Below are 17460 nucleotides of genomic sequence, written 5' to 3'. Positions count from 1 at the left end.
ATTTTTCGCAAGGAACACGAAATTTTCAGCGTAGGAGCTAAATAACAGTTTCAGTTAGACACTTTTCTGAATACAACTCAAACCTAATGAGAATAGAGTTCTAGCTATTACATTGTGTTAGAAATCAATTTTTAGAACAACACCTGATTTCTGAGAATTGGCGACAATGCGCGGAGTAGGTAAATATTTATATCCGGGGAAATCCCCTTGCGTGCATCACCCAATCTCTTTTATTTGCTCTTAGCTCGTGACCCTCACGTGAAAAATAGCTAATCGTGCATTTTTAAAGCTATTGTTTAATCCAAACAATGACAATGGAGTCACAATAAACCAGGAGTTGTTTTATCAGGTCAAGAAGGATTGTTCAGATGTGAAGAGAGAATTCAACATGTAAAGGTAGGTTTCACTTTGAGTAGGGGATCCCTGACGGGTCATCACATGACATGTCGCAGAAAGCTGCATGAAGTGCATTGGAATTCCGATTTTTCGAGCCGCGTAGAGGGACGAAACTTGGTTCGAACTTTTATGCCAAGGAAGCAAAAATGCGGTGCCTCGAATATTTAATTTTTGAGGGTCCAAAACCCGAGATTTGACTGTTAGGAGTTTGTCGTTTGAGAATCAAGGCTTTCTCAGTGTTTCTGGACGGAAAATACCGCACAACCCTAAAGTAATATTTATTGACTGTAGGTCTTATTTCTAGAAACTCAAAATACTTCGAAAAGATTCGAACTAATTAGTACTTCGTTTGAATGATACAATTGTCTCCAGAACTTCTAATTGTGATGAGTATGTCGTCCAGGGGACAGATTTTACGGCGGTTTGAAGGTCGACTAGCTCGCGTACAGTTAAAAATGTATGGAAAAGTCTGTTTACTACGAAAATACTTTATTCATAATGGGAAAACTGCATCCAGTATAAATTTGCAAAATTTTCGACCGGAGGAAAAATACTTTTGACTTTGAACATGGTTGGCGTTTGCATATTTAAATAAGGAACTTGACGAAAGAGCATGGGTGACAGGGTGTATGGGGCGCCGTTTGTAAAAAGAATGATTTAGCTTAATTTTGTCATTTTTTTTCGTTATTTACTAAATAAAGTTTTGTGATATGATGTCATACGTTAATGATTTGATATAATAAATCCTGATTTCAAATCATGCACTTATAAATTATTATTTCAAATCATACTTTTATGATTTGATATAATAAATTCTGATTTCAAATCATAAGCGCATGATTTGATATAATAAATTATTATTTCAAATCATACTTTTTATGATTTGATATAGTAAATTCTGATTTCAAATCCTTAGCGCATGATTTGATAAATTATTATTTCAAATCATGCGGTTAGATTTGATATAATAAATTCTTATTTCAAATCATGTGTGTATGATTTGATAATAAATCCTGATTTCAAATCAGACGGTTATGTTTTGATATAATAAATCCTGATTTCAAATCATAAGTTTATGATTTGATATAATAAACCCTGATTTCAAATCTTGCGGTTATTATTTCAAATCACGACTTACTGATTTGAAATCATAGCTCAGTCATTGACTATTTGATGTCCGGCGGATGATGGCTAATTCAATCGCTTATTTGAAACCACGAAAAGCCTTATTTCAAATAACAAATCATAATTTGATATCAGTAAAACCATGATTTAATTAATAAGTAATAAGTAACCGCAGCGCGTCCATGTGACTCGGCCCTTGGAGTACTAGCGCGGGAGTAATCGCAAAGATGGCGACACAACCGGACCATCTATCGAGGTCAATCGCTTCTGTGGTCTGTAGAGCCGTAGAAAGGGCGGTTGACCAAGCTTTGTCATCTCTTCCTAGCCTTCCAGGTTTTGCTCCTGCGACACAAGAGGTATGTACCATTGATGTATCACTGCATATGCATCGCTGGGTGATGACCTGTGTGCCCGCCCGCGCCCGACGTCTAACTGAGAAAATACGTTACAGCTATTCCTGCACTGAAATATAATAACCATTAAAAGATCGAAAACCTAGAGCTGTCGATAACTGGCTCATTATCTCTCACTTGGAAACCGTCCCGACACGTTCCTTGATCGTTTAGCAAAAGAGATTAAGATCACTAGAAATGAGTAAAGGCCTGGCAAAACTAGGAAACATTATTGCGAAAAAATTGTTTCTTGTTATGCTTCCGGGATGTTTTGAGGCCCCGGTGGCTAAACGAGGACACATTGTTTTCGAAAACAAAGCGTCACGCATGCGCATAATAATAAAATGACTTCCGAAGAAGTCTGGGGAAGACTTTTTTACATATTTTCGTCCCCAGGCCACACACAACACATTTAGATGACATCTGTTCATCGATTTGTCAGTAAGCCACTTCCTTTTTGTCCTTAGTCTTCATCGAGCTACATCCCACAAACAGGTTCTGTCCTCATACAAGGTATGACTAACTTTGTCTCCTCGTCTTTCCAATTCCTTTTTTTTTTTCTTTCCCTTCCCTTTTCTATGACCTGCTTGTGGCTCGTCTGTTTCGACCTCGCCGTCAATCTTTGTTGTACGCTCTCTGTTGCTGGAAACATTGTTAATCAGCAGCACTGGAAACAAGTTAATGTTGCCTTCATGTTGGCAAAACTGGAAAACGTATCAAGGTTTCCAAGCAAATTTGTGTCCGAGAAGCAAAAATGTTTTTGACCTGAGACAAAAAAATTGTTTCTGCAACATATGTTTCCCGTGCGGCTTAACTTAAAACATTTACCACAGCAACGAATGTTTCCGCGACACTTTTTCCTAGTTTAGTCAGGCCTTAAGCGTTTGTTGTAAATATCGCAAGATTCTTGGCTATGGGACCGATGTTTGTCCTTCTGTTCATTCGTTCGTTGGTCCATCCATTAATTCCTTTTCGCCTTCAGTATTCATTCATTCATTCCTCCCTCTGGTTCACTTACGCATCCACATACATTCCCTCGATTTGTAGGCAGCTCAGTGGAAAAAAGAGAAATACAATAATCGTACATTATAACATATTCGGCAAATCTTTAAAAATGAGCGATTCTTAAAAATAGAACATAGAGCTTTAATTTAGTTTGAAATAGAATGAAAATTCCAGCCAAGATTAAAATAATCTCATTGCTGACAAAACCATTAACTAAACTGATTAATTAGGCTTATTACGAGTTGGTAGAGTCTTAAATGTCTCCTTCTTGAATATATCACTATTAAACGATCAAAGCCGGCTCAATTTATATTATACAGTGTTTTCCCTCGCGTTGCCAGCAGCCATGCAAATTTATTGGAACAAAAGAAAATGTTTACATAAGAAAAGAGTTTAACTCCCACAGGATTGGTTTAAATTTGGGACACCAACATGGCCTACGGTGTGCAAACACTCTATACCTTAACCCTTAAGGTACAGAGTCGGTTTGCACATCGTCGCCATGTTGGTGTCCCAAATTTAAACCAATCCTGTGGGAGTTAAACTCTTTTCTTATGTAAATTCTTTTATGATGGGAATCAAAACAGACAAAAACAAGTAAAGTAAAGTAAAGTAAAGTAAAGTAAAGTAAAGTAAAGTAAAGTAAAGTAAAGTAAAGTAAAGTAAAGTAAAGTAAAATCCTTTATTTAAAACACGATTATCGTTTAAGCACTACATGTTTGAGGGGTCGTGTATCTCAAGTTGCGATACTCTGCTAGCTGGGTGGCTTTCAAACGCGCTAGTCTCGAAAAGCTTCTTATATCCCTATTTCGGACAAAAAAGGCGACATCTCTAACTTATTTTAAACTACTTATAACCTGCTTTGGGTGGTACACTTAAGCAGGTAGTCTACATAAGGGAGGAAACACCCACTTCCTTCTTCATCTAAGCATAGTTAATAGTGTATGAACGCAAAACAAATGATTGTGCACGGTCGTGGACCTTTCAACATAAATCTTGGCATCTTTGTTTGCTCCTTTGATGTTTGCCGGGCTTCATAACCAGTCCCCCTATTAACTATGATCTAAGGGAAAGTGTCAATGCTCCTTCATGATCCAATCTCCGGGATGAGAAATGATCGCGCGGATTATCTTCAAGCAGAATAAAAGCATCGCCAGCCACTTGTGTATAGAAGAATGTTGGCGCAGAGAAAGCATCACGCTAGACACGAATTGTCTACAAACATTAAAAGAGCTTGTGAATCTCAGTAATCGGTGAAATTTTTGGCTCTTTGGGTGTAATGTTCGAAGAGAAATTGGCTTTCAAAAACTGCAAAATTCCTGGGTGGCGAAAGCGCCAGTGAGTTCATACATTCTTTATAAAATTTTGAGCCAGTTTAAAACCCGCGTAGCACAAAAAGTATTCAATACATCGGGCTCAAATTCCTTGGGACAGTTACTGATCGTGCTGTGCCCTTTCAATATTCAGAGCTAATCAATGTTTTTGTAGCTCCATCAATAACTGTATCGCTTATGCTAATATCACTTATGCGGGTGTGCTATTTAGGCAAATACAGTATTGTTCTAGCTGCCAGGAGCTTCTTCAGAACTTTGCAGGTGCAGGTGATACTCAGACCCACCCTAATTGAAATACATGTAAAACGGATGAGAAGTCAATCAGGTCACCATGTTGAAGAACATTTTAATTAATGGCTGAGGACAAGCAGATTTTTGCAGACAGGAAATCCGTTAGTACTTGCTTGTTTCATCGATCCCTCTGACTATCAAGTAAAATTACTTTGGCTACAAGGGTGGCTATTTTAAATTAATAACTAATTGGCTTTGTGTGGTATTGTGGGATATAGTTTCTGTACCGTTAATCCTTAATCCTCAAAAAGAGATTGTTTGGCCACTCAGTCAGTTCTGAAATTACGAACAGCAGGGGTGAAATCGTAAAATTTGACATTTTGTTGATTTATCCAAAAATTATTTTTTCAATGACGAGTAAGAGCCGTAGACTGTCATAAAGATTGATTTAAATAGCCACCTAAAGATTATTTTGAAACATTAATAGACCACGTCTCATAAGAGAAAGAATAAAGTTTAGTTAAAGCAACCCGTTTAATTCTTGCCTAATTTTCACCACTTTGGCTTATTCATTGGTGATACCCCTCTGGGAGGTGCGGCGGCTCATCGATCTGTAGCTCAGTAATCAGATCAGCTGGGCTCTTGATTTTAAAAAAACCTGGCGGGGTATGCAGAATAACTCTCCACTTATTCTTGACTTATAATGAGCGGTTTTTTTATTGTCTGTCGATAGTTTAGATTACTTCACACGGGGCTTATGACCCTTTTCACATACAAAGAAGTGGCTTGCTGATACTGAGACTCTAACCGTTAGAAACGATACAACCCAAATTATGGCCGGGACTGAAAAACCCTCAGAACTCCAGGGGACGATAGGGGCTATAGTGCTGGAATGAAAGAGCCAAAGAGGGAGACAACGTGGGGTATGGACGCTAGACTGTCGCGAAAGCACTAGGGGAGGATGGGCGGGTCAAGAGAGGGTGTGGGGGCGTTAAACTCCTTTTAATGCGGAGAGGATTAAGGGAAGTAAACATTACACGTATAGTCCTGCAAATGAATTTTTAAAATCAATTCTTGGTTTGATGGATTGAAGTATCCAATGCCTACTTCAAAATTGTTAATCATAAATGAATGGGAGCCGCAAAAAAAGTTTCTAACAAAAAATATCAGACAGGTTTTAATGCTGTTGTGGTTAGGGCGCACGCTGTTCACAATCTAGACATCTGTATGGAAATTTGTTTATCTTTGAAATCTAATTGGGATACTAGTTTTTTAATTTATGAAGACATGATTGATCATCGCAGATATACGCACAACTTAAGCAGTTCATGTGAAATTAAAGCCTGAAATTCAGGCTTGAGCGGTGATTCAAACATTCGACCTTTGCGATACCGGTGCAGTGCACTACCAACTGAGCTATCAAGCCAACTGGGAGCTGGTTACTTTGTGAGTTTGGATTATGCCCGCAGACGGTGAAGAATGCGAGTTAATATATGAAAGATCATATATTTTCAATTGAGTTGCGGAGAAAGATATGAAGACATGAGTTATCATTGCAGTTGCACACACGACTTAAGCAGTTTTGAAATTAACCCTCGAACGTACAAGCGAACTCATACCCCCACCGTGGTACAAAGGGATGGAACCCCTTTCCCTTGGTTTTCGTTCTGTTAAGACACAGCGAAATAAATTTACATTGAGTAGATGGCTCTTACCATTTTTGTTGGTTATGACGGGATTTGAACCCATGATAGCTCAGTTGGTATAGCAGTGGACCGGTATCGCAGAGGTCATGGGTTCGAGTCCCATTCAAGTCTGAATTTTTTTTATCAGGCTTTAATTTTACAACTGCTGCAGAGGTACACAAATCAATGGAGGGTTTATATCTGGGGGTCAGATGCTTATAACCAGAATAATTTTTTTTTTGTTCATATAGAGAAGGACCTATTACCGGGAGGAGGGCATATAACCGAAATTTTACGCGATAGCAGTTTGTTCTCGTTTTCCCGAATGATTGCAGTTTTTGCTTTTGGGTTAAGTTTTACAACAGCTGCAGAAGAACAGTGCTTGCCGCAAACTCGTCGAACGTGAAGAAGATGTTAGACAACTTTCTTGCTGATAATGTCACAGGCAGGTCAATTTTCCTAACCGTGCTTTTTGCTGCGAAAGTTGTAATACTGTTCAATCTTATTTAATGGTGCGTCAAGCTTTATGCGTCATATGTTATTTTGAACACAAATATAAGACATATAGGTTAAAATTGAATCTCTCAAGAACTCAACTGACACTGCAATGGACTTCACAGCATGCACTTAAGGATACATTGTCATTGTCATGAGGCTTTGACAAATTTGCCGAATTACATAATCGTGACACATTCACGTATTTGCGCAAAGAAAAGCAATTATGACGCACACTGAGTACTTTTCCGAGCTTAATCTGTAAAATCCCTTGCGTGTTAAACAAGGAGCTCTTTCGATTGTTGCAAGTGCTTGAGTGTTCTTCTACGCAAGCGGACAGGAATTTTCCTTTTGCTTAGGTTTTACGATAGTTGTTTAAAAACCGCGATCGATCTATAAATAAATTTAAAGGAGCCGCGTTGTGGTTTAATTTCCCAATCTTGACAAATCTTCCCTGCAGAGCTTTCCACGGTTGACCATTCCAGCGCAGCCCGTCTTGATCTTCGCTAGCCTTACTCATCATAGTTCATTTTCGGTTTCCTGTAACATCTTTGGGTGTGTCTTCCATTTGGAGTTTTTCGTTGAGAAATTCTGTTCATCAGTTAAAAAAGAGTACTCTATTTCAACAGGATGACATAACTCTAAGCTTTTTAATCATGTATACGAATGTAGTAAAGTACATCCGGAAAAACGGTACTTAGTGATCAGCCATCGATACAACATTAACTGACAACAATAACGTAACAATGCAGTCAGATATTTCCAACGACTAGCGGCGTGAGTGCTTGTTTTCGCCATCCTTAACGGGGTCGTTTAGGAAACCTTTCGCTTGTATAACCGTAAGTTAGGAGTGTCAAAAGTCTATTATAAAAATGTAGCTATCTTGTTTTGATCCTGATGCAGCTATGGCAGCCGATGTGGTAATCGGAGCTCTTAGAAGATGAAAGTTACTTCTTGTGGTTATGTTAGTAAAAATTTCGTTATAAATAGCTTCTTTTTACGTCACTTAGTTAATCTATATTCATAAGGTTGTTTTCTTTCTTAAAATGAACAAAACGCACCGTGCGTGATTGTAAATTTTTTTTTTAAAAAAAGGCTCATAATTACGTCATTTGATCCATATATATTCATTAGTTGGTGAAGGTTTTTTACTTTTTGCCTTTTGTCAGTTGAACAAGATACCATCAGTGCATGCCTACCGCTTCGAAATTCCAAGGCCAACAAACATTGCAAGGCAAACGCAGGTAAAAAAAAGTTAATAGACCACTCAGTCCACAATGTTGTCCGACTTAAGTCTGCGAAATTCAGCTAAAAGCCAAACTAAGCCATTGCGAGGACTCGAGAGATTATGAAATTGGAATGAGCAGTACTGCCACTGATGTAGCGCACTTTGCTCAGCAATACAAGTCTGGCTGTTTTTTTTTTTTTTTTTCCAAACGAAAGCCGACTACGCAACATAACCTTTATGTGGAATTGTTTGTTTTTCAATACTGGTCAACACGAAATTCAAGTAATTAATTTGTGTTTTGCTTCTGAAAGAGTTTTCAGGGCCACCCTTTTCTAATAGCGTGTAAAACTGAGAAAAGGATTCATGTATAAAGTCGTATCGTAACTGCAAAACGTGAAAGTATTTTGAAGTCCTTTTTCTTGAACAAAATAAACACAAGGGAGGTCAGGTACTCCGGAAACGAGTCGGGCTTCTCTTCACATGAATGAGAACAGGGCGGCGCGCAGCTATCGATCGACGATAAAGCAGATATTCAAACAATAACATCTCCGGTGAAAGAGGCCATTTACATTACAGGGCGTTTTGGATATCAAATTCATGTTTGACTTCTTTCAAAGACTGTAAAAATCAAGATTTGCAAAGGAGTCAGATCAGATACCTCTGCCATGCCCCTGGCTGAATTCAGCCCAGGGAATGTAACAATCTTATTGCCCATATAGAACACATCTATTCACTTTAATAGGTAAGGTGTAAAGTGCTTTCCGGGGTTAATTAGCGCTAAGACACTTCGTTGGTGTTAAGTGATTAATTTAGCCCATTACGACCGAATTGAGGTGTGGTAGTAGATAAAATCTTTTTTCTATTATTTAAGGGCAAAGGGCGGTCTGACCTTCTCAGAAGTTTAAAATCATTAGCTTATAATATGGTAGCGGTTTTTGCGTTTCTTCTCCTAGAGCAAAACGACTCCTTAAAACCAAATACCGCCAATGTGAATGTGAATATGTGCTAGTCTTTTTGTGTACTTAACAAACACCACAGCAATAAAAAAGGTTCTTTGATCAACTAAGATGGCTTAATTTTCTCAATTCTTCCACAAGTCATTAGCGAACAACGGAGTTCTATTGAGCAGGGATAAGCTTTGAATGAACACCAAGCGAGAAAGCCCCGTGAAAATGCGCCCTAAATTGCCCGCATTCAATCAGTGCATTTATTAGTCTATTTCCGGTGTTTATCGAGCTGTTAATTATTTACACAAACAAAAGATTGTACAGCATGTCAGTTTGCGAATCGCGCTCCTTGAGATATCACTAATTGAGTGATGGGGCCGTGTCAAGTTGATTATCCAATCAAGGCTCTGCATGTTGTGTAGGTTTGCGAGTCAACGTCTCCCATTCACTTGTTATTAGGTCTGGCGTAAAGTGGTCAGTAAGATGCGGGTTTCACTGCTACAAGGATTCATCGTGCTTTGTATCGCCCTTCATTCGTTGGATATTTCACTTGCATCCAAGCGACAAGGGTAGGTGAAGTAAAACTCTCTGGGACCGTGATTCGCGTGCCCAGGGTCCTACAGTTCTCTGGTGGCGATCTGATGAAGTTTTGATGAGGTTTCAAGTCATTACCGGGTAATTCGTTTCTAATTCTACTGACCTTGTGTAATTTGCCCGAATCTCCATAGGCAAAATAAAGAAGCGAGACTGACGCTGAAACCCGTCCACGGTGGCCAGCTTACGTTGTCCTCGGGCAGGATTAAACTCGGGGAAGTGTATTTGTCAGGAATTAATGGTCTACGCGGAGAAAGGGTAGGTCGGCACACTTCGGTGTAAAGCGAGCCTTAAATATTAGAGCAGTTGTCGTGCGCTACTGCAGCTAATCCAGCAATTATTTTCGAGCTGTTATTTACATTGTATGCTTGGAATTCGTTTAGTTCCTTAAACCGTCATATTACCTCACTCGATCAAGAGCTCTGTGATATGATTTGTAAGCGGATATCAGCAAATAGCTGCATATAGCTCGGTAGCCCGTCCATTTTGCACTTAACAAAAATATTGCTTTTGACCCTGACAATAGAAAGGAATAGGCTACAGGCGGTGCATTGCCACAGGAAATGCTGCTCGAAAGTTCAAAAGTATTGAGGTTAGAAAGTCCACCAAAACTTGGCAAAGTTTCTACGTGAGGCGGAGAAAGTTCTTACCCTTTAGAGACAGCGATGCTGAAAGACTGGGCGGGAAGCGGGAGTTTTTAAGTTGAGTTAAAATACATTCCATCCTCTTCTATCATCGTCAAAGGGTCGCGTATTACAATTTTAAGAACGAACCTTTCTGTTTCCTGTCCACGGGAGCCCTGAGTTGATGACAGTTGATTTAGCTCGTGCTGTGCGAACAACAGAGAAGTGTGGCGCTGTGCTTAACAAGGAACTCTCATTCCCGGCGAGCCTGGGAAGCTCAATAAACTTCATCTGACTAAAAAATTGATGATTGCATATTATTTCTGACTTCCAGGGAGAAAAAGGGCCCAGAGGTGATAAAGGCGACCAAGGAGAAAAGGTAAGTCCGTGAAAAATGGGTATTTGACTCAATCGCCATCTTGCAGAGATATCGATGCACTTCAGGCTTTCGCTGAACATGAGGTAACTAAATTTGAGATTCATATGGAATGCCAGAACAGGATAAAGTTGTGCTAGCTATTATTAGTCACCGTCGGTAGGTAGCAAGTATGCAACCGTATCAATTTCAGCGGTTTATTAGTGAGATATAATCTTTCTTGGCGCGACCTCCGCCTGATAAGGGCCACAAATTAGCTGCACAGAACATTGTGCAAACCCTCCATCTGTTGACGATTGAATCGACAAACCTTTCTTTTAGTGTTTCCACGCAACGTTGGCCGTCACACAAGAAAGCCTAGTTCTTTCAGCCTCATTCTTTTGACCTCCAAAAGTTGCAAGCCAAATAAATTGTCAGTTCCTAGTCGTTAGACTGACCACAACGTCTACTGACTTTCTTGGCATTCCATTTGTCATATTTCTCGGCAGTAATTTGCTGATAGGAGTCTCAAAAGCTATTTACTTTAGCTGTTTAAGATAGTTCATCAGTATTCTCAGCTAGTCTTCAAGCACTTTAGATAGGATATTAAGTATAGATCAAGCCTCTAATAGCCCATGAGCTCCTTGTTGATCCAGGTTCATGTATTTTAGCCGGCATCGTGTTTATCATTGAAATTTTATTGACCATTTTTGGAAGTAGAACGGACTGCAAAGCATTTCCTTCAGAAGGAAATCTAGGATTACAGCCTACGTACATGTAATTGTGCGATGGAACAAGAGCGTTTTCATTTTCATTTACTTATTTTTCCTTATTATGAATACAAACGAGATGAGAGATGGAGATTATAAGAATTAAGGAAATTACGGAAACGTTCTCGTGAAACTGTTAAAAAAAATTACTCGACCGAATGCCAAAAAAAGAAACAGTTATAAAAAAAAAACAGTAAATGCGATTTCGGTCAAAAAAAAGCTAAATGTTAAAACAAAAAGGAAGGATTGAGTGCTTTACAATGTTTACTAGAATAAAATAATGGCAATCCGGATTAGTTCCACCATACGTGTGGCCCTTTCGAGGTCAGTTTAGGTAGTTACGCATTTGGCACGAATTGAAAGTTAAAAAACCGTGCGGATGAGCGTTATGTATTGTGGTAGAATGATGCTTGAGATAAAGCTTAGGGCAGTTCCGATGCTTAATAACAAGTGTCAAGTTTCTAGCTTTGTGTACAAAGTTAACTCCGAATGCAGGCAACATCTAAAAAGCTGGTAAAAGTCGTCATTTGGATAATTGTTTCTATTTTCTGCTCATGAATTGAAAATTTTGCAAGGATGAGTAGGTAGGGGGATGTGGGAGGTCTCAACGTCACCCAAATCGTTTTCGTACAGTGTCAAATCATGTACAGAGAAGTAACAATTCTCGTTTTAGATACTAGCCGGATTTGTTCAATTTATTACAATCACGATCACCACGTTTTCTTCTCGGTGTCTTCGTGAGATTAGTATTTTAGAGAAAAGAGTATTAGCTTGTTTATACGTTCCGTCCCAAGATTTTCCGAAAGTCATAAGCTTAAAGGAGATATGGGCACGCCTTTCTCAGCGGGGTTGGGGCCGGCATTTCAAGATAGAAAAACACAGACTTTATGCGGCTGAATAACATGCTAGTGGTCCAATTCATTGTGAGATTTAGTAACAGTACTGGAAGATTTGTCTGGGTAACGTGAATGGAGATGACCACAAGCAGTCTGCGAATTAGTGAGATAGATTTAAGAATTTAATCTGGGATTAAAACGCTTAGGAAATGGAACAATGAATCAGACTTAATGGCCCACAACGGTGCCAAAATCATCCCAGGATAACACTGACAGATTTACCAACGGCTTTTAAATAACATGCATACCCGTTGAACCCCCAAATCCTAAAACGTCTAAAATCCTTTCAAATTGCGCCACAAGGGGGCAAGGTATCCTTACCCAACTCAGTTGTGTACCAAAAATGCGGCATGTACTTCTACCAGACTATGAGATCGAGATTTCTATGAGGTGACATCTGTCGCATCAAAGACATCGAGAGCGCATATTCTAACTGCTCAATAGAATTTGAAGTTAAATTTCCTTCAAATAACGATTTCCAGTGTGTATCTTTACATGTTAATTAGTAAATAGTGCGCGCATTGAAGTATCGGCAGCTGTCTAAATCACTTTTGGTTCATTGAACAATTTTGAGGTTTTGAAGTTGCATAAGGATCAATTTCGTTTCGTTCAGTCTTGAGAATTGAATTATCCAGTAATTCGCGAAATCTTCCTCCGAAACATCGAAGAAACGAGAAAATGTTGTCTTTGAGTGGACTTCTTACCAGCTACTGCACACTAACGGCTGATAATGTACAATAGCTCAGCCAATCAAATTGCAGTATTTGTAGAATTCTATTAAAGTTAGTCATTTCGTCTGGTTGTTGTCGCTGTTGTTGTTGTTGCTGTCGTTGCTGTTGTTGTTGTACTTGATGTTGCAACGTACCCGCTCGCTGCTCAGCATTCTTCGTACATGGACGGTGTAAACTCAATTAGACAACAAAACTCTTATCAGACAGTTAAGTCTAAATGTAGTTATTGTTTGTTTTAAAATTTTTTAACTCACTCTATGGGGTCGTCAAAATACAGCAAACTGTTGTAAAAAAAAACTGAAAATCAATATTTTTGCATGTAGACCAAACAAACTTGGTCATTAAAATTTTATTATTGTTTTCTTATACAGAAATGGGATCCCTCAATTAAAATAAAACAAAAAAAATAGCCAATGAAATCACGCACACGCTACAGTCAAACTGGATCGCGGGCGCAGCTGAAAAACAATTTAAGTGACTGGTACGATATTTATTTTTTGGACGCTGGGGTTAATATGTCTGTTTCTTTTTTCCTTTTGTTAGGGTGAGAAAGGAGACAGCTGTTCGGACAGTTGCTGGAAAACTGCGGCATCAATTCTCCGCCAAACTACATCCGAATCTTGCAATGCTCGACTTGAAGGCGAACTGAGATACGACAAAACATCTGGCAAGCTCAGCGTCTGCAGCAGGAAGCAGTGGAGAGAACTGCAAACTGTCCCACGGGGAGAGATTAACAACTCACCGCCAAGAAAGTCCTGCCTTGAAATATTGTTCAAAGGAGAAAGTCAGGGCAATGGCATGTATTGGATTAATCCAGCGGTCACCGACCCTGAAAGGAATGCATTTCGCGCCTACTGCGACATGACAACATCAGGGGGAGGCTGGACTCTTGTTGCCAAGGTAACGCATGACTACAGCTGGGTGTGTCCTGACAGAGATGGGGGCATGTGCCTAGGATCCAAGACCAACCCCCTGACAGCAAACCTTTTCCATGATATCCACCAACGGGACAGCGTGGACATGTCCATCAAGAGCAACGCAGACGCCGGAATCCATTTGAATGACACAATCATTCGATTGCTCTTCGTATCTGGTCGACAGTCTGTTCGGTTCACCTTCGTGGGCTCGGGAAACGGTTGGACGCCAACGGAGGACGCGTACGCGGCATTTAACCCGAGCAAAAAGAACTCGATGTTCGTAGATCACGAGTGGGGTCAGTACACCCTTGAGAACGTGGACTACACGTGGAATATCATCCAACACACCCGCAAGGACAAGACGTTCACTGGCAAGATCATCTGCTGGGGAAACAAGGTGAAGCATTCGTATCGCTTCTACGACCACGGCCTCCATGTTGGGTCCCCTGCTTCGGCACACAAGCCGTGCTTACTCGACAATAATCAACACGAGGTCATGCTGAAAAGCCACTACGCCACCTTGCAAGGCTCCCCTCTCAAGGCACGCTGGGATATGGCTCAGTTTGGTTTCCTTGGAGCTCAGTATGTGCTGGTGCCGAACAAACGCATTGCAATATGGGTACGATGAATGACCCTGCTGACCGAGACTAGCAGAAGGATGCTTCTTGTCGTTGCATTTGTTCAAGTTTCTCGTTGAATGACAAATCTTATTATCATAACTCCAAACCTTTCAAGACCTAAATGCTCGCTCAGGTTGAAAGACTGTTTTAACGTTGATAGAAAAATGCATAGTGCATGGCGTACCCTAGAACGACGCGAACAAACCATAACCAACCCTTGTATATTTTTACCGATGTCGGCATACAAGTTCATTTTACTGCTCTTAAAGCATTTGAAAAAGTACAGACTGTAAGAATTTGATTATGCACGTGTCCCACTCGTGATGAGTTAGTTCTCGTGTGGGTTAATAAGCTTAAAATGCCGGACTAAATGCTCAGAGCTGATGTCAAGTATCAGTAAAAGGAAGCGTTATTGTAGAAAAATATTTAACCCTTTAAGCCAGTCAGACACGAAGCACAGACAGTATTAAAGAATAAATACCTTCTAAGAACATTTAATGCTCTCTTCTTTTTGTTACTGAAACATTTTTGCCGTTTAGAGCTTCAAATGACACATAAATAAAGTATCTTCTTCTTCTTTTTCTTTTTCTTCGTCTTCTTCATGACCATTATGTTTTCCATACCAGTCATATTACAGTGAATGAAAAAAATTAATCTTTGCATGCTCTAGTAAGATTGTAAATGTACTGGTAATACATGTATGTGTCAATTCGTGTGAGATTTAGGGCTCTCTTGTCGAGTAATTCAACAGGTTTAATAACCAAAACTGCATTCCTATCGCCTTGTTATCACGTTCAGTGAAGCCGATGTCAGTGATTTATCAGTCTTCGAAATACAAAGTAAAACAGGGAGACTTAACTTGTTTATTGCCCGTCATCCGTTTTTACGGCTTTTGGCAAGATAAGATCCCCGTCTTTTGGTCGCCATTGGATTATGTTTCGTCTAAAGATATGTCTTTTCGGCCACTTTGAGCTACTTTTGGGTCAGTTTATTAAACGTTTTATCAATGCCGGCACTTTATCAAGTCAGTTTATTCATCGAGGTTGCATGTAAGCCTTTGTTTAGGTGAAGAGAATGGCTAAATTAGTAAATCCTGAATCACTAAAGGGCTGGCATTCAATCACTCGACACTCTTCCTCCACTGAAAAAACCGACGGAAACTTTAAACCGCCAATAAGAGCAGATGTTGCGCCCAGTAAGGGAGCCTTTATGACGAATCGTTGAAAATTTAATTATCGTTTCAAGTACTATGTTCTATAGTTATCGCAACATTCCAAAGGGAATATAGCTGTTTAAACGACTTAGTGGGCAAAACAGCTTTTCCAGTGCTGCTGTTTTTGTCATTGATCCGTGTTTTTTTCGTTGGAGACACAACAAAATTCTTAGACCGCGAGAAGCAGGTCAACAGGAGGGCTAACTCTCAGCATCGATTCATGTGCATCAAGCTAAAAAAAAGCGCAGGTTATAACTCCATAACCTTGTTAACATAAGTTGACTGAATAATTGGTTTACAGGATGCGAAGGTCTATAATTAATCCTTACTTCCATAAAGTTGCAATTGTGCCTGGAGGCTTTTGTAAGCCTGCTTCTGATGAGGAGCGGTGCCTTTCAAGAGCGGTTAGCAGAGACTTTCCAAAGAGCATTCCATCGCAAATCATCAACAAAGCGATAGCTCAAAAGTGTTATTCAATCATTCGGGAGTCTCATATTCACAAATGCACCGGCCTTCCGCCCTTTCTGGCAAGCGAACCATTAGGCCCATTAGGCGCGCGTGCACGTAGAATTTAATTTCAAAATGTAATTAAAGCTACGTGATAAAATTGTTTGTAATACAATGGATTACCCGGCCAATTAATCATTTCTTGGCACCTTTATCAATGCCTTTGTAGAGCTTCTTTTTGATCATGTGCAATGCAGAGACAGGAAACATCGAGAGAAGAGATTTTGTCCTTGTTCACAACTGGAATTTCACCACGAATATGCCAAGTTCTACATGTTGCATACTGGAGTCCCGATTTGTCGAACCTCCAAGGGAAACGCAAATTGGTTAGAAAATTCAGAGAGGTCGAGAAATCGGGTGTTAAATTACAGTGTTCGACTGAGCAGAGGGAAACGACTTTTGGTTCGAGTTATCGGGAGGTTCGAAAAAATGAGGGTTCGAGAAATCGGGATTCCACTGACGTATTATAATCTCTGGTTTCAGCCATGTTATAATAAAGTGAACCACGTAAAAGACAAATGATTAAATGTTTTGTCTATGATGGGTCTGTGATGTTTATATGACGACTTGCTTGTGAAAACAAGATGAAATTATAATAAGCTCAAGTCATATTCCCGGCACTTGCCGCATAATGCTTCTTTTCCGCCGGTGAAATAGTCACTCAGGCTTCTAGCTTTATCCAGTGACCCGAAAATGGCGGCCTCCCGCCCACTTCTTTGAGCCTTTTGTCGGGTTTGAGTGATAGCAAACGGCCGTTACAAAGTCCACATAAAAAATACAGTGTATCTTCTCACCATCAAATTAAATCTAATCGCGTAAAAAGGTTAAGGGAACCTACTGGGTTATAATTATTTTTATTTGATGTCCTCAAGCTTTCACCAGTGTGAACCTTATGTACCGTAAGTTTCATTTTGGTATAACTTGATATTTATGGAACAAAAATTGGCACTTCAGACCGCAAGGGTATATATTGCAGAACATAGTGCCGCAAGGGCTAAATTGATCAGCTTCCCAGATGCAAGGTAACCTTGGGAATGTATTTTTAGTGTCTTGTCTATTGACCGAAGTCCAAATTAATTTCGTCTTTGAGGGGGGTAAGAATAAGACTTGATTGAAGAGGGGAAGAAAAAAGGGCGGACTGCACAAAATCTAAGCTACAAAAATTTCTTGAAAGGGTTATCTTCAGACAGCGAAATATCTCCTTCCTTGGGAAGTGCTGCTGTTTTACATCAAGTTGCAGGTTTTTCGGGAATGTGGGCCATAAGATAACACTTTCCCAAGTGCTGTTTCCGCGTGTGTTACTATTTCTGTCAAAACGATCGGGTTTCCCTCATTTCGACCCTACTTAGTTTGCTAAGTAGTTAAACGCTTCTGAAATGTGGGACATAGTCGTTAC

General features: G+C 39.7%; 1 protein-coding gene across 2 annotated transcripts; it reads left to right on the top strand.

Moving 5' to 3' along the window:
* The first annotated feature begins 257 nt into the window (after window positions 1–257).
* Window positions 258–14924, top strand: LOC110041902 (uncharacterized). 2 transcript variants are annotated; one of them, XM_089298306.1, is made up of 6 exons: window positions 314–396; window positions 7833–7907; window positions 9298–9407; window positions 9567–9690; window positions 10390–10434; window positions 13351–14924. In XM_089298306.1, exons 3-6 carry the CDS (start codon window positions 9322–9324, stop codon window positions 14350–14352), a joined length of 1257 nt encoding a protein of 418 aa, XP_089154432.1. In that variant the 5' UTR covers window positions 314–396; window positions 7833–7907; window positions 9298–9321; the 3' UTR covers window positions 14353–14924. The 2 variants fall into 2 exon arrangements, with proteins under 2 accessions (XP_089154429.1, XP_089154432.1); XM_089298303.1 differs by lacking the exon at window positions 7833–7907 and having other exon boundaries at window positions 258–396.
* The last annotated feature ends 2536 nt before the right edge of the window (window positions 14925–17460 follow it).

The sequence above is a fragment of the Orbicella faveolata genome, unplaced genomic scaffold (genome assembly GCF_042242905.1).
Source record: "Orbicella faveolata isolate gen_17 unplaced genomic scaffold, um_ofav_v1 contig_3, whole genome shotgun sequence".
Taxonomy (NCBI): Eukaryota; Metazoa; Cnidaria; class Anthozoa; order Scleractinia; family Merulinidae; genus Orbicella; species Orbicella faveolata.
The sequence above is the reverse complement of the archived record's forward strand: the minus strand, read 5'-3'. Positions and strand labels throughout refer to the sequence as shown.

What these genes read in the sequence shown, in the direction of transcription:
- LOC110041902 (XM_089298303.1), top strand. Translation starts at nt 9,322, where the DNA reads ATGCGGGTTTCACTGCTACAAGGATTCATCGTGCTTTGTATCGCCCTT. An exon ending in CTTGCATCCAAGCGACAAGG is followed by an intron (nt 9,408 to 9,566) that starts GTAGGTGAAGTA and finishes GAATCTCCATAG; the next exon opens with GCAAAATAAAGAAGCGAGAC. An exon ending in AAGGCGACCAAGGAGAAAAG is followed by an intron (nt 10,435 to 13,350) that starts GTAAGTCCGTGA and finishes TCCTTTTGTTAG; the next exon opens with GGTGAGAAAGGAGACAGCTG.